The sequence below is a fragment of the Tachypleus tridentatus genome, chromosome 11, assembly GCF_004210375.1.
Source record: "Tachypleus tridentatus isolate NWPU-2018 chromosome 11, ASM421037v1, whole genome shotgun sequence".
Taxonomy (NCBI): Eukaryota; Metazoa; Arthropoda; class Merostomata; order Xiphosura; family Limulidae; genus Tachypleus; species Tachypleus tridentatus.
In genome coordinates, this window is record NC_134835.1 from 97,404,627 (window position 1) to 97,421,845 (window position 17,219).

The window sequence follows — 17,219 nt, forward strand, 5'->3', positions numbered from 1 at the left end:
AATATGAAATATTTTGGTGCCTGATGAGAGCAAAACCTCATCAAAATAATGTACATTTGTTACTAAATCAGGCTTGTAATAAACTTTTATTCATTATTAAATCAAGACATCTCCAAACTTTATTTTGTGTACTCGTTGTGTTTGAATAAATGTCTTACATATAGTTGAGGATAAATTATTTTGAAAATGATCTACAATATTACATTATCTATATGTAGTGTGTTGATTCCCTTCAAGTGGTACATGGAAAGATTATATTACAAAAAAAAGCATCCAATCCCATTTGTAGCCCACTATGATAACAGATAAAATTTCAGGTGATTCACAGACAAAAGGCTAAAGAACCTCTGTTCTGTGTGAACTTGTACAAAAATGTTTTCAAGTATGAGCCTTATACCACAACCACATTAACTGATTTGATATTGGTGTCTATAAATCAACATTTGTATATAGCAATATGAAACTATAACAAACTATTCTCAGGTTTAGAGCTACTTACTTGAATTATCCCTTAGTTCCAGCTATAACACAGAATTTGCTTTATTTGTGATAATTACACCACTTTCCTTATACAGTTTTGTTAGATATTACCAGTTTTATACAGATTTCTTGTAGCTAACCTTGGCAAATCTTATTAAATAACAAATTAGTTATAAAAAATTTAATAAGGGGAAAAAAATGTTTAAGCACCTTAAATATTTATAACAGAAAAATTTATAAAATGGCCATACAAGGAAGGTTGTCACATGCTAATTTGCATGCCACAGCACAACTATACCACATTAATTACACTATGTAACATAAATTTTGTTCCTGAATAGTATGTGTTATTTCTTAATTGCTTATGTAATAATACAGATAATGGCCATTATTCCCTTCAAACTTTGCTTTTGTGACTCGGATAATGAAGTTTAGAAATTAACCAATTTTCTTTGGAAAAATGGGCAAATTTGCACATTTTCATTTGCATAAGGTCTGAATAAAACAACATATGAATCAAGATTTACATGTATTTGTACTAAAGTTATATAAAAATGAACAAAAATGTTCAGAAGTAAGTAGTTTTTTGAGATTTGCAACTGTAATGTAATTCACTTTCACGTATCAGCCCCCAAATATAGTCTCCCACCATGTTTTTGTTATATGCTCCTTGGGGACAGCATTCAAAGTCCAGTATATCTTGGTGGAAGTGCTTGCCTTGCTCCTCTGAGTATGCTCTCATATTCTCCTTGAATTTATCAAGATGAGCTATCAATGAAGAGGCACCACTCATTTGGGTTACAGGCAATTCCAATTGCCTCGCACAGACTAGATACATTGTGACAGAAGCAGAGCCCATCTTGAAGAGTGAAGAAGCTTGAAAAATGTTGATGATGCTTCCTCTGACTTGCAACTTGCACACTTTCATTTAACAAATCCCACTCCTTGAGCCTAGACATCAAAAGCTTCACATTTTACTTTGTTAAACCAAGATCTCTGGTCAAGTCACTGAAGTCTCTTTGGTTGGAGTAGTATGGACTTCTCTCACCAGCTGCACACCTGAAATTGTAATCTGGATCTTCAATGTCTACATCCTCTTTTGATTTGCTGCTCTCTTCTGAGGATGGTTGCTTTCTCTTTGGCAGAATGGATACATGGAGCTCAGGACAGTGTAGTACTGGGGCAATGGTTGATGAAAGGTCTGGATACATGATAGCAGATGCATTCTTGCCAGCCCGACCTTTGGAAGGTTCCACCATGCAGAAGTAGCAATTGCTTGAGTGATCAGTGGGTTCACACCAAATTCTTGGAATAGCAAACTTCATTGCTCTCTTTTCCCCTCTGTACAATCCTACAAAAGAGCAAAATAAAATTGTTATTATGAAAAATAAATTTATTTCATCCACAACTAATGTGTAAGAGATTCATGCAAAATATTTTATATGTGATATTTTTTCTATACCATTGAAAATTTAAAAAAATAAATTAAAAAATACTTAAATTTTAAAAGGTCTAAAATTTGTATAACATAACATCCTACTTTCAAGCAAGCAAAAATTGTCTGTCTTACCTTCTAGTTTTTTTTACAGTGCTCACAGGTAAAATGAGGTGCCCAGGGTTTGTCTTGATCCCTAACGAGCATGCCAAAATATGCCTTGTAGGCTTCACACATTTTAGCAGATGTTGTCACAGAGTACGTTTCTGCTCATCTTGATAAACTGGCCACGTACACAGCAGAATGCTTGCAGCTTCTTGATGCCATTTCTAATAAAATCAGATAGGTCTGTGTGTTCACTTAGGCAGCTAGAACTAAACTGAAGTGGTGAGTGGTGAGCCCCTGTATATATATTACCATGGAAAGTTCTTAAGATTCTCTTAAGTTTTACAACATTCTAAAAAATTTCTTACAAGTTCTACAACATTCTAGAAAGTTCTTGAAAATTCTTGTAAGTTCGAAAAAATTCTCTATCAGCTACTCAGCACTAAATCCACCTGTAATGTTCTGGAAAATGGGTAAATTTGAAAATTCCATTACCCAGGTCACAAAAACAAAGTTTGAAGGGAAAAATAGGTATTTTCCATTTACTTTAGGCATAAGCAATTTGGAAATAACACTTTCTGCCCAAGAACAAGAGAAAGTAAAAATTTTGTTACATAGTGTTATATAAGGTTAGGTGGGAGTATTAAAGCTAGTGGCCAGCAGAAAGTGTGCATACAGAGGTCAGCACAAGTTGAGAAAAACTATTATGTAAGTAGGTGTAAGTATCTATTATAGGTACATTTCATTGTAGAAAAATGTTAACTTTCAATATTTGCACTTTCAAGGAAATAACTAACTGTACCCCAAATAGTTACGTACAGCTGACTGTGAGGAGAAACTGGATCAACTAGGAGCAACTCCAATGGATAAACATAACTTTCCCAAATTAAGGTATTTTGTGTATTTAAGCAAACTAGACATGATATTGTATGTAAAAATTCATGTGTCTGTTCAGAAGTAGTAACTGCTTTCATTTTCTTTGTCCAAATCAGTACATATCTCTTATACTTTAATAGTTCATGAACCAAGGCTACTAAGCATGAAAAATAAAAATAAAACTTTTCCTTTTTCATATCTTATATATAATACAAACTATTGTTTTAAAATTTTTTATAAATTAACACCATAAAACTAAAATTTAATGTTATCGAAGCTTGTTATTTTTGAAAAATTAAAAACCTAGGACCTTAATTTCATATTGTGGCTTTAAATTGTTAATGTTTTTCCAGCTGATATATAATAATTTTCTCAGCTAGTGCTGCCACCTACATGCACACATTTTACTGGACACTAGCCTTGATGCTCCACCTACCCTTATATAGTTAATATGCTATGGTCGTACTGTAGCAAATTAGCATGTAACAACCCTCCATGGGAAAAGTGAAGGAGGTAAATATTTACAGCAATACATTTTTAGTGTAGAAAAGTGTTAACTTCCAATAACTAACCTTACTTCCTCTCACATTATAGCTAGAATCCCACACAGATATAGTGGAAGGTACCAATGCAAAAGTTACTTAATTAAGCACGTTTTAAAAAGCTATGGAGTGCAATTTCTTGATGTATGTGGCCACACTCATGAGAAACTACACCTCATCTCTATTAGGTATACCCTTCATCAGTTGTAAAGATATTTGTTGCTAAATCACAAGGAAAAATGCACATCTGCTTTGAAAATGGACCTGCTAGATGGTATAGAGTGGCTAGGGTGCATCAGACCATAATCAATATTGTCATCTCTAGTGTAAAATCAGGTGACATAAGGTATTTGTCATCTTGTTCACAATTGTAAAAGGCTTCCTACTTTTTTTCACCTCAAGTGCAAGAACCAGAAGGGAAAGTGAACTTTCAGTCTGAAAACTCAGGCTAAACTCATGTGCAGATTCAGAAAACAACAAAAACCAAGCCACATGGGTACCTGACATGGTAGATCAAATCCAGTCCAAAACCTGGCAGTATTAAGTTTTATCATCCACTTCACAGCAGAAGAAGAGCCCCACCAATCACATGTGAGAAATGATGTTGGCTGGTGCTGCACTGATCCAATACCATACCACACAAGAATCAAAGTACAGATCGCAGTAGGATAGGAAAAAGCAAGCCAGAGGGGTGAAGTTCATATGACAGATTTGCCCAGTCCAAAACCAGGCAGCATTGGGTATTTTATTTTTAGTACACATCATCTATATCAGAACAATTCCACTGCCCTAATCTTGACTGGAACTGGACACACTCAGGAGGAAGCCTCTGTGGGTCTACCACCCAAGCAGCTAAAAACTGGTAAGTGGCAAGGTCTCCCATATTCCACTGAAAGGTGAAGGAACAATACAACAGAGAGCCCAATGGAATACACCACCATAAAACAGAGCAATAATTGACCATGAAAACCCTATTTTGTAAATCATGCCAGTCACAATTTATTCAACCAGGATGCCATGCATAGCAAACATATGAGTGGAGGTTTGGATTCACTAAAAGGTGAACTGAATGTACAGAACCTTCTCTGGGAAGTCCACTCACCAAATACTGGGATGCACCATAAGGGATAAAAGTTGGAGGATTTATATTTACTCTATGATATATTTCCTGATTAAATTTCCCAATATTCTATAGACCACCCATCTTAAAACAAGTCAATTTTAATCAAGAATAATGCAGAGATAAGGTGCTTTAATACCTTTTTTTGGTGTTTGGAAGATAGCTTTCATTTCTTATTTTCAAAGTGAACATAATTACTGACTTAAAACATCTTAGCTTCTAAAATATGGTGCTCATACAGGTATGATATTGCTTTGGAGCTTAAAATACCAGCATCACAAAATAAATTAATTTTTTGGTTCATTAGAATAAACTCCTTTCTCATAACTGGCAGAAATCTATGAATGTCAGGCAACATGGAATATGATAAGATTGAGCATTCGTACTTGCTCTTTCTTTGTTTTCAGATGTAAGTTAAATGTACTAGGGCACATTTTACCCTTTTCAAAACATAGTTTATACCCCTAGTTTTAAAACTACACCCACACATACTTGTACTGGGTAGAGAGAATGAATTCATTAAATTCAAATATGAGAATATGTTACAAACTGCAAATGTACCATTACCAACATAAGTGTAAACTGTGTGATACAAAACTTCCAAAGAACATACAATATGCAATTGAACAACTTTTTGGAATGAAGGGTACCAAATCAAAATTTAAATTTCCAATAATATAATAACATGCATTAAATACACAAAAAGGTTTCACTCAACTGAAAAATGCAGAGCAAAAAAAATCGACAAAAATGATAAAGACATATGGAAGTACTATTTTTTTTGATACCCTAAAAACGTATTTTTTATATGTCCAGAAAGAACTGAGGAAACTTCATCTTTTTCAACTTTTATTACAATCACCAACCTTTGCTCTAACCATAACTCATCATACCTTATATATAAGTCAATGACTTTAAGCACTAATTCAGTGTGTTCAAAAATAGTCATTTTGACTACTCTTTCCAGATATGTTGTTGTTCTTAGGAATGGTATGATTGGCTGCTTCATAAAAAATTACATAACTTAGGTGTTGTTGAATAACTTGATGTAATTTATGTGCTTTGTTTTTATCTTGATGCATTTTATGTCTGAGGACAATTCCTGTTTCTACAATCATTAGAACCTAGTATTTTAATTTTTATGGAGATATGTTTTATGGCTGAAGAAAATATTTTTAAATCCAAGATTTACTAAAATGCAGAGATTTATACAAGGTCAAAATTGAAAATCCTCATATCATTGGAAAAGATATATATTTGGAACCATATATATCAGTTCATGTAATGTGAAGGTTTTGAAAGTATAAATATCCAGAATTCATGTTGTTAAATCTTTAGATTAGTGTTATATATTTAATTTCAATCTTCAACATTTCTTAATCAATTAATGCTTTACTGTTCACGTAATAAATTACATTTGGGTATAAGTTACAAATTTAAGTTGCATTTATACTTTATAATAGCTCTTATAATGCAATTTCTTTTATTGAAAATATATTAATATGCTTAATACACCTTTTTATAAAAAAAATGTTCAATTTTACTTTTACCAGATATGTTGTATTGTATTAAAACTATAAACCTAAGATACAATGCTATATGTACTGAAGTAACTACAATGAAAATAATAGTATGGAACAAAAATAATAAAGTATAAATAAATATTATAGTTTGAGCAATATAACAGTCATAACAATAAGGATCCCAAGATACTACAAGAAGACAACTGGTTATATATATATATATAAAACAAACTACTTTAACTAGTGATACACAATTTGCTGCCTGATCTTTCAACTTTTAGAAACTAACCATCATATTGTTAATATTTCTATTCCTAATCATTTTAATCCAGCCTCCAACTGCAAGGCATTTATTTCTAAAGCACAAGCTTCAATTGCAACAACAAAGTTAAGTATTTCCAATAAAATATTTAGACATTTTAAATATTTCAAACTATAAGTTGAGAATAAAATTTAAACTTCTTCTTGCATCTATAGAAAATTGAAGTAAATAATTTCAAAGAAAGTCTTGTTCAGTACACAGTCAAACCTATACCCACAACTTCTTCCATATAATGACCACAATTTCTTAGCCCACTATCAATCTACTTCTAGTATTTAACAACCATTAAAAGGTCATTACGTGCATATTTTCAACATAACAAACATTTAGTATTATTCAACCATTTAATCCTATGAACACAAAGTGGCATTTAATTTGGTATTACGTGCATATTAGGTCTAGAACAACTAATAAAAAAAACATTAGTCGAATAGTTGGGTACCATTAGCCAGCAACTTATTGAATAATCAATAACTAAATGCACTCACTCATTTCATTACACAAAATTCCTTACTTAACCAATAAATGCATTTACTTCCAAACAGATACATACACACAACTGCTGGTGCAAAAACTCTCAATCTAAATACTAAGTCTTATACACTATAAAAAAGGTGAAAGTCCCAAATATCAAGCAGTTACTAACTTTGGGCATTGCAGGTCCTGCAGTGAAAGAACCTGAAACTTAGGGATCACCTGTATTCCATAGAATTAGTTTTCACAGTTAACCTAAACCAATTTTTGATCTTTGATTGTTGCACCAAGGACTTCAAAAGTGCCTTGTTTTGTCTTAAGATAGTCATGCAGGAACAGGAGTTCATCCATAGTGTATGGCTCCAATGCTACTCTATCCTTTACAATGGTGTGGCCTTCAATTCAGAAACGTTTCTCACATGGCACACGGGTTAATAGTCAGCATACGAGGTCTGTTAAAAAAATACGAAGACTGACGTCATAAAACAAAATGTACTTTATTTAGAAGTTACAGGTCTGGGACCCCTTCAAAGTACTCTCCTCCCAACGCACACACTTACCCCAACAGTGTTTCCACTTGTTGAAACAGTCCTGGTACGCTTCTTTTGTAATGTCCTCCAGCTCCCTCGTCGCATTTGCCTTAATCTCGGGAATCATCTCAAATCTTCTTCCTTTCAAGGGTCTTTTGAGTTTGGGGAACAAGAAAAAATCGCAAGGGATAAGGTCAGGTGAGTAGGGGGGTGGGGAAGAACAGTGATCGAGTGTTTGGCCAAAAACTCACGAGTTCTGAGGGCTGAATTTCGCAGCAACACGGTGCATCTTCAATTTTTCGGTCAAAATCTCGTAACAAGATCCAACTGATATCCTACACTCTTCAGCAAGCTCCCTGACAGTCAGACGTCAATTTGCCTGCACTAGGGTGTTGATTTTGTCGACATGGAAGAACGTCCAGGACGCTCATCATCTTCAATGGACTGTCGACCATCCTTAAAACGTTCATGCCATTTGAAACATGCCGTACACTTCATAGCAACATCACCGTAAGCCGTGTTAAGCATAGCAAAAGTTTCAGTCGCAGATTTTCCAAGTTTAACACAAAATTTCACAGCAAGTCGTTGCTCCTTCAGGTCATTCATTCTGAAATCCGCCAAATGAAAAAAATTGCACTTCACTTAAAACCGCGTAGCTAATACACAAATGAAGATATCTGCAATCGGGAAATGGCGTCATAATCAGCTGATCTATGCGAACCTAGCGACACCAAGCGGATTCCCCGGAACTAACTGGAGGCGCGCAATTCAAACAGTGCGCGTATTTTTTGAACAGCCCTAGTAGTATCTCCTTTGTGAGGAAAGTATGTTTGGAAATCTGTAATGGTTGCATTCTCCCACTCCTTGTCCTTGGATGTAGGTTCTGCTAAGTAGCAGAACACTTTTGAAGTATTTACACTGTTATCAAAATTGTTTGAGATTTGGTTGCATTTACTCATCAAATATTTCTTTGCATCTTCACCTGATTCATTCTTCACTTTGCTACATGGGAGTTTACTTGAAGCCTCTTCTTTGACAGCCTCTGGATTGCTAGCTGGATCTCTTTTTGTTTTGTTTTTTTACCTCAAACTGGAGTTTCTCTAAGATTATTAAAACAGCATCCTACTCAAGAAATTTAAGTTTATGAAGTATGGGTGAAGCATTATTGCCAATAGCTCATCATGCTCCTTCGCTGATCTCTTACTGTATTATCATCTTGGCAAGCTGTACATTTTTCTTCAAGGTGTATCAGTGGCTCCATACCTTCTTGCAGCTGAAAGTGCTTGGTGATAATACCAATGATCACTAAGTAAGTACAACCAAGAGTAGGTTAACGTTCTACACTCAGCTGTGCAGTACCAACTTCAAATGGTTTCAAGATATTGCAGAGATCTTCAGAAATTGACCAGGTATGTTTTAGAACCTCCAGTTTTCTTGTAGTAACAGACTTTGTGATAGCTTGGTCATGAAGAAAAGCATATATGACTAGTATATTGGGTAACAGGCTCTTCAGCATGAAGCAAATGCTATTTCACCAGGTAGCACCATCTTTTTGGAGTGCTGTAGGATCAGAATCTTTTTTCTTCCTTACTGCTGCTTGTTGCTTCTCTATCTCTCCTGGCAGCATAGGAGAGTAATGGAAGTTTGTATCAAGATTTTTGCATGCACTTATACATTCCTTGATGTTATAATGAACCATTCCTTTTTTTGCTGACAAACTGTAAAATGTGCCTAAAACATCCTATGTGTGGCACACCTCAAAGCTATTGCATAACTACTTCCATATTTGAGGTATTATCATGGGTGTCCCCTACTATCATTTGACTTTCACTTTGTTCTCTTGGTACTTCCTCTCTGACATGGGGGATGGAAGATCATATCTTTCATTCAAGACCTTGCTGTAGGAAGTAAGGACGGGGGCTGCATAACTGCCACAGACAACTATATCAGGTTTTTGATGATATATATGTAATGACCTTTGGATAGCAGCAAGTTGGTTCTAGTATATACTGCCAGAGAGATTTGCTACAGGTGTCCTGCAATTATAAGAACACCTTTTTCAAATTTTCCTGCTGCTTCTGAACCTTTATATGTCAAAAATAAAATGAAATTTGTATTGAGCATACATATGTTGTGTTGCAACAATGACAGATACTTTAGACATTCTTTGTTTTTATCTTCAATAATTTGCCATCTGTACTTTACTTTGAGAACATTAGTGTATACTGGTTAAACAAACCATTTCAAAGAATCGATATAATTATAAATATGTTTTTTCAGCACTTGTAATATATATTACATCATTGTCTTCAACAACATGCTTTGATTGAAGATTGTTTTTTTATGGTCGATACCCATGATAAGTGAAGTAAACTTGTCCTGGGTACAATAAACAAAGCACTTTCTTTTTCTTATATTCGTCTTCCTTAAGTTCAAAATACTACCAATATTTTCATTTCAGATGCATATTGACAGAATAGTTTGAATAACTAAAACTGAATTCCACAATCACATCTTCTTTTCTGGAAACAGAAACTTTGGGAAAGTTCATTCCTAAAAGTATTGGCAATCTTATTCATATGAAACCCTAAAATTTTGCTGTTTTTCCATAATACAATTGGAACACAGTGGTATCAAAATAGCCACTTTATCAACATCATTAATTACCACCACCACATAACGTGGACATAGGTTATGTTTTCACCCTTTGTATGTGTGTTTGTCAGCAATATTTTTTAAAAACGTCTGAATGGATTTGGACTATGATCCATCTTAGAAGTGATTAGTGTTTGGAGGGTCAAAGTTACAGCAAGGTTATGAAAACCTAAAAACATCCCTATTTGTTAACATGGAGACCAACTTTCCACACTATTTTTGCTCTATAACTCAATCAAAGCAATTGGATTTCAATAAACCCTGGTAGACATATGTTAAATATTATTCTTCACTGTCCTGCCAAAAATGATTTGTGTCCATTGATAATGACAGACATATGGACATATTTTTGTATTTTTTAAAGAGTTAAACATGATTGACTATGCATGGCAGAGATATGCACTCTACTGAGTTCCCTTCTTGTTCTCATAGTAGTAAACTAATTACTCACGAACATATGATGAAGAGTGTAAATTGTTTATTTAAGTTAAAATAAAACTGCAATTTGCAACCTAGGTAGCAGATAAACCACATAACCTAAAACTTATGAATAATAAGATAAGAAAATAATTAATTGAATAGTCAGATGCTAATTAGTTGTAGTTTATTTTGTCTAGTCTTCCCATCCCCAGTGTATGTCAGTGTTATTAACTATTCATTTAAGCATACATTGCTGATTTAATGACAGTTAGTGGTAGAGAAAGGTGCATAGCTCATACAATATATAAGGGTTCTGAAAGAAAATGTACATATATATTTAAAAGTTTCTAAAGGTTATGCAAATACAAAACACAAAGTGTAAAATGCACAAGCATGTATCTCAGACATTGTAGAAGGTATATAAATGCAACATGCAAACTAAGATGGAGAAAAGTATTTTTAGCCTTCATATGAAAATCATCTTCCACTTTGATATTATGAGTCTAATTTTTTGTGTACAAGTTTTCCATTTTACTCAAGCTTACCATACTCTATGTAAATACATATAATAAGTTCAGAATTGTTGTCACTATTCCTTCTCCAACACACAATCAGACCAACAAACAAGCCCATGCACATTTAGTCAATAAAGCCTTTACATCCCTCCACAATTACTTGCAGCTATGACCAATCATGTTGTAAAATATGCGCAAGTGGAACTACTCAGAGTTAAATATCCTTTCACATTCAAAAATACTTTTTTCTCATATATGAGTTTATGCAGAATATTCACATCAAATATTTTCTTGTCATCAGCATAAATTTTTTTTTATTTGTCAAATTATTTACTTGTATTATAAATCTGCTAAACAAAGGTGTATATTGACTCTTGTCAGTTGGTTTAAAATTTTCTCAACTTTCAAAATAAAAGCAAGTAAAATAAAAACCTGGGTACTAAAATTAACAAAAACATGTTCAAACAATCATGAAATACTGAAAAACTATAAATAGAAGTATCAGGTCAAGGTAGGAATAAAGTTAATAAAACTACTAAAGTATAAATTAACTATAATTGAAATGTTTCATTCATTGCAACAATTAAAAGGTTATTGTGACAGGTCTCTTTCTCTGGAAAAATGGAATTTTAAGTTTTCCCAAGACCTGAAGATTCCTTTAATTTTAATAACATTATGTTTTACATTCATTAGCTCTTATTTATCTCACACATGCAAAATACACATATGAACAAGACAAGACCATGCGGAAAATTGTAATACTATATATAAAGATTATATCACATATTTATCACAATCAAAAAAGAAATATAATAATTCACATTTATACTATCTGTATTTCTAAACATTGTCCAGACTAACTTTTCATTATACATTTGCCATTTCTTGTTTCATTTCAAAATCAAGCAAGAAAAATGTTTAATGATAAAAAAACGTTTTAAGTAATTATGTTATAGCAATAGACTATAATACTATGCAAGAATTATTTAGAAATATATAACAATTGCATTAATATACAAATGTATCAGTCATTTGTGTAATCCCTCTTCAAAATCAAAGCTGGAGAAATCATTCTTAACACAAACTTTCCATCTTCAAAAAGAAACAAAGCATATCAAGTGTAGTAAATTTTGAATATCTTTAAAAATCAATTATAGCTACTGCCAATAATTAAATTTAATATTTTAGCTAGAAACTATATCACAATAAACTGTAAAATATGATTTAAAATAATAAATTTCCAGGCTAACTATATCTTTCAATAATTTTAACAAAAATGTAGAGGAAATTAATAAAAACACTCTTTCAACTCACCCTTTGAAGACTTTTGAAAGCCCAGTTTAAGATATTCCTAGTGTTAACATTCCTCTCTGGGTACACCTATATTACATAATAGATTAAAATATCTGTAAAGATCAAAATAATAAATATAAGTGTTCAAATATCTTAAAATATGTGTCACATATATTATACCATTAAAAAAAAAAACCAACAATAGGAAAATTTTTACCAACTATAATGAAATATTTAAGAAAATGCAAGCACAAATCATTTAAATATACCAATCTCTAGACACTCTCACGATCATCTTTACTTTCCAATAACGTCAACTCTTTTAGTGTAGACTCAGTCCCTGAGACTGACCTTCTTACCATCATGTGCTTGTTATAGCTTTCATTCTATCAATTTTAAATTATTAAGTACGTGTTCATAAAATTTGGCAGATTATTAATAAATGTTACAAGTAAATGTTCATATGCAAAATATTTTTTTTTTATTAAGTCTTAAGGTTTGTTAAGCAACGTTTTTCTCTTGCCTTTTTTATTTTCATGTTGCCTATTCACCATGCAAAATCCTTATAATATCCAGGTAGTTTTATCAAATGTTTCTGAAGAAAAAAACTTTATATTTTGTTATTTTCACTAACAAATCTCTGTATAGGTTCAGTTGATTTGACAGATTCTTAATCCATCATATGAAATTAAGAAATAATACCAATTATGCCTTTTTTTGTTCTAGAAAACAAAGAAATGTTTAGATTAAAAAGCTTAAATATCATACCATTATTTATTTATAAAGATTTATTATTTTTATTATACTGACCTTTCTACTGTGTCTGGCTAACAGTACAGAAGTTACAATGACATGCTCTCACATTACTGTATCCAATGATATCAAACTAATATTTAGTTTTTACAAAGTGACCTACCTTAAGTGTCTCTTAGTGGACTAGCATTTGATAAAATACATTCACACTTCAATTATTATAAATTGTGTATATATAGAGATTATTACTAATTACAAACAACTCCTTAAACTTATTTTTCTAAAATAAAAAATAAAGCAAACTACTACTCCTTTTGTAGTTATGACCTTTGTACTTGTTGCTGCTTGTCTTAGCTTGCTAAGCCTCAAGAAGTATTGCATGTTGAGAATGTGAAATAAAGTTTTGTATTTTATTTATATATATGCATAACCAACAATTCATAACTTACTTCTTCAATACCACAGAATTCCATAATAATTTATCAAGTTTAATAACTAAGCTGTATTTGTATCTAACAAAATATGAAATCACAAAAAGACTAAAGATTCAACTTGCCAGCTTGAAGGTTTGTCTCAAAAAAGAGAGAGGGCATTGTTATATTTGAAAAACAGCTGAGAAAATCACTAAGGAGATACTCTGAGTTTCTGGTTGGTTATTTATGTCACATATAAAAGTGTATAAAAAGGACCATTTCCAAAAATGAAAAGAGGCAAAAAGTGAGCCACCCTATGCAATTTAATAATATAGTTACAGTTCAGCAAGTGGAAAAGATAAAAGGTTTTAACTTTTATTCTAGCTTGTCAGTACCTATAATTTGAGTTCATAACTTGTACAAAACTTTAGATTTTGTTTTCTGACATCAGAAACATCTAACTTCAACCAGTTCTGCATTAAATGTACCATATGACACAAAAATCTATGTTTAAGTTTGTCTTTTTAATATTTACTTTTAAATTAACAAATTAATTAATGGATACTATAAAAATGTATATTATAATCTACAGTTTGATACCAAATGTAAGGAGATAAATTTATAAAATAAAAGTTCAATAAAGTTTTGAATGCAAGTCAACCAACATGACGACATGGCCTATGACCAGTTACCTGTCTGGAAAGGGTAAAGATAATGTTTAGGTCTTTAATAAACATTTTGTGAAACACTAATATGAACACTTTTCCACTGATATGTTTTAAATTTAAGATAAAAGCATAGTGAAAGTATCAGTTTTCAATGGAAAATGCATGCTTTCTTTTTTCCTCTTAATTTAGATCGATCTTCATATATAGTGATTTTAATCTAACAATCACTCAACATTCACAGAAACAAACTTGAAGCTATATATCAGAAGGAAGTAATTTTATTTTCATTTTCTTGGAACAAATACTGCCTTTAACAAAGTTATAATGACACTTTTATCCCTCATGAGCATGACATACACAACTTTCATACTTTTAAAACATTAAAGATATAATAATAAATATGTAGCTAATTACCTATAAAAATCCATAAATTCATATATTACTTTTATGTTCTTAAATCAGTTTCAACAAAAGTACAAACTAAGAAAATCATAATTTAGATGTTTTAAAAATCCACCTTCATGCACCAGTAACAAAAATACTGTGAATTTACAGCAGTAAATAGTTATGTAATCATGCAACAAAAGCCCTCCACCAACAGAAGGGTCACACTTCCATGCACACTAACTTATTTGCACTCACAAATCTTCATTCTTTCACAAGGCAAGTAAAATGTGCAACAAAAATTTACACATATCACGGTTGTAATGACGGCATGAGAGTAAAACATGGGGTATCATGACTTGAGTATCACCATAACCACACATTAGTGGATCAGTTCCAGATAAAAGAAAACAATGAGTTAAATAAATGTGACCAATGCATAGCCTAGTTAGGACAACTTTTAATCTTTATGGATACAAGACAGCCAAAGAACAAAGGAAGATTTGATCTGCAAAATCTTGTTATGATTTTGCTCACTCCAAGTCAACTAACTGCCAACTGGCTTGAAGCCATGCCTTCAATACAGGACTGTGGTCCATATACGTGATAAGCATGGGTGTGATGGCACCACAGGAGACAGGCTTAGCCATAATTTCAACAGATACCAATATGATTACATATTAAAAAAAACTGAGTAGAAATAGAAGATAAAGAAAAATGGGCCAATCATTTTATAATATCAATGAGAAATGGGTGAGAACTAATACTAAGTGATTCCAGGGCAAATAGAGAGTTAAAAGAGTCAGTGTACTGCATAGCTTCTAAGAGATTCAGGGCAAGAAAAATAGCATGCAACTCGGCAGTGAACACAGAAACTGTAGAGGGGATCCTGTGAGCAGCCACCGAGTCACAACAAACCATGACAAATCCTACAGTCACCTGATTTCAAATCATCTGTATAAATGGAAATGGATGAATGATTCAAAAGATAGGCAAATCGTGAGTGTCCACCTTCCTCAGATGACTAAAGAAAAGTCACAGGTGGGGATTGTAATAAGCCATGGCTAGATGGGGTGATCAGTGGAAACAGTAATGTTATCCAATAAGAGACACAACTCAGCCAGCTGTGCCTAGATATAAAGTCCAAAGGGAAGAATAACACACTATCTATTCCAAAAGAGCACAGCCCACTGAGGAAGGAAGACATAACCCCAGTTTTGATACTGTGGTAAAGATCAAAGATTAACAGCATAGTGCAAGGAAAGTTGCAAACAGCAGAAATGAAGAGGAGGTTCGTGTACAAACTCTGGGGTGGAGAAATGCTGAAAGCTTCTATGCAAAGCTGAAGCCCCAGATGTTTCATACAGAAGGCTGAGGTCCTGGTCAAACCATAGACCCATAGTCCAGTGTGGAGCAAATGGGGGCACTATGGATAATGAACATAAAAAATCAGTCCTCTCCCCAAGAGATGAAAGAGAGATGTGCCATCATACACTTGACACACAGTTACTTGATGGAGGAAATGAAAGTAAGCTTACAGTCAAAGATAAGCCCTAAGATAACAGAACAACAACATTGCTGAGACATTGGTGGCAAACGTGCATGCAAACAGTTTGAAAAAAGAAAAGGTAAAACAGTATACAGTAACCCAATTCAACAAGCAAATGAGAGCAGTCTAAAGCTGCTTCTCAATAAACTTCATGTTTTATGACCAACATGAGATGTGAAAGTCATCAACATAGATACCATTTTCAACAGTAGGAAGAAGATGTGTAGCAATAGCATTAATTTTTATACTGAAAAGTGTGACACTCAAGACACCATCCCAAGGGACCCCTAGATCCTGTGAAAAATAATGGGAAAGTGTCAAACTCGCCCAAACTTGGAATCATCTGAACATGGGTAAACGGCCACGCACCCTGGAGAAGTGGAGGTCTCACAAAATGCCATACCTCCACATAGTGTCATTAGCTTTCTCTAGGTCAAAGAACACAGAAACAAGATGTACTCTCTTGAGGAAAGCTCTTTTTATTGAGACTTCAAGTCAAATCAGGTGGTTCACAGTGGAGCACTGTTGACAGAAAACACAATGGGTGGGCAAGAAGTTGTTTGTTTCAAGGAACCAAACAAAACTAGCATTAACCATCCTCTTCAAGACCTTAGAGAAACAGTTTGTTAAAGCAGTTGAACAATAGTTAGAAGGGATCTTGGGATTCTTCCAAGCCTTAGAGAAGTGCCCAGTGCCAGGCATCAGGAAAAACATTCTCCTGCCAGATTCATTTATAAATTACCAAAAGAATAGCAAGAGAAGCATGACAGAGATGGTGAAGCATTTCAAATAATACATCATCAGGTTTGAATAATGCACTGCCAGACTTATGAAGAGCAAGCTTGAGTTCCATCAGTGTAAAAAGGTGATTATAGTCATAGAAATGACTGGTCTAAAAGGAAAGAGGCGATTGCCTTGCCCAAGATTTATGGCAAAGGAGGCAGAAGAAACAGAAGTGCAAGATGCATGAAAAATATTCTTGCTGAGAGTATCCACAATGCTCTAAACATCAACAACTTCCTGGCCATTGGAGAGTAAATTGGAATGGAAAGTATACTTTCCACTGACCTTCCAAATCTTGTCCCATATCATTTTGGTATAAATGACAGAAGACATGCTAGTTGTGAACACAATCTAAGATTCATTTTGACTTTGATGTCTA

At 33.2% G+C, this 17,219-nt stretch overlaps 1 protein-coding gene across 6 annotated transcripts in view; it reads right to left on the bottom strand.

The window, feature by feature from the left end:
* LOC143232861 (thioredoxin domain-containing protein 11-like) overlaps positions 1-17,219 on the bottom strand; it is a 72,206-nt gene that overhangs the window by 23,548 nt on the left and 31,439 nt on the right. For all 6 annotated transcript variants that reach the window (XM_076468838.1, XM_076468839.1, XM_076468844.1 and 3 more), the window contains one exon: positions 12,312-12,377. In XM_076468838.1, coding sequence (XP_076324953.1) covers positions 12,312-12,377 — 66 coding nt within the window. The remainder of the gene's footprint in view (positions 1-12,311; positions 12,378-17,219) is intronic.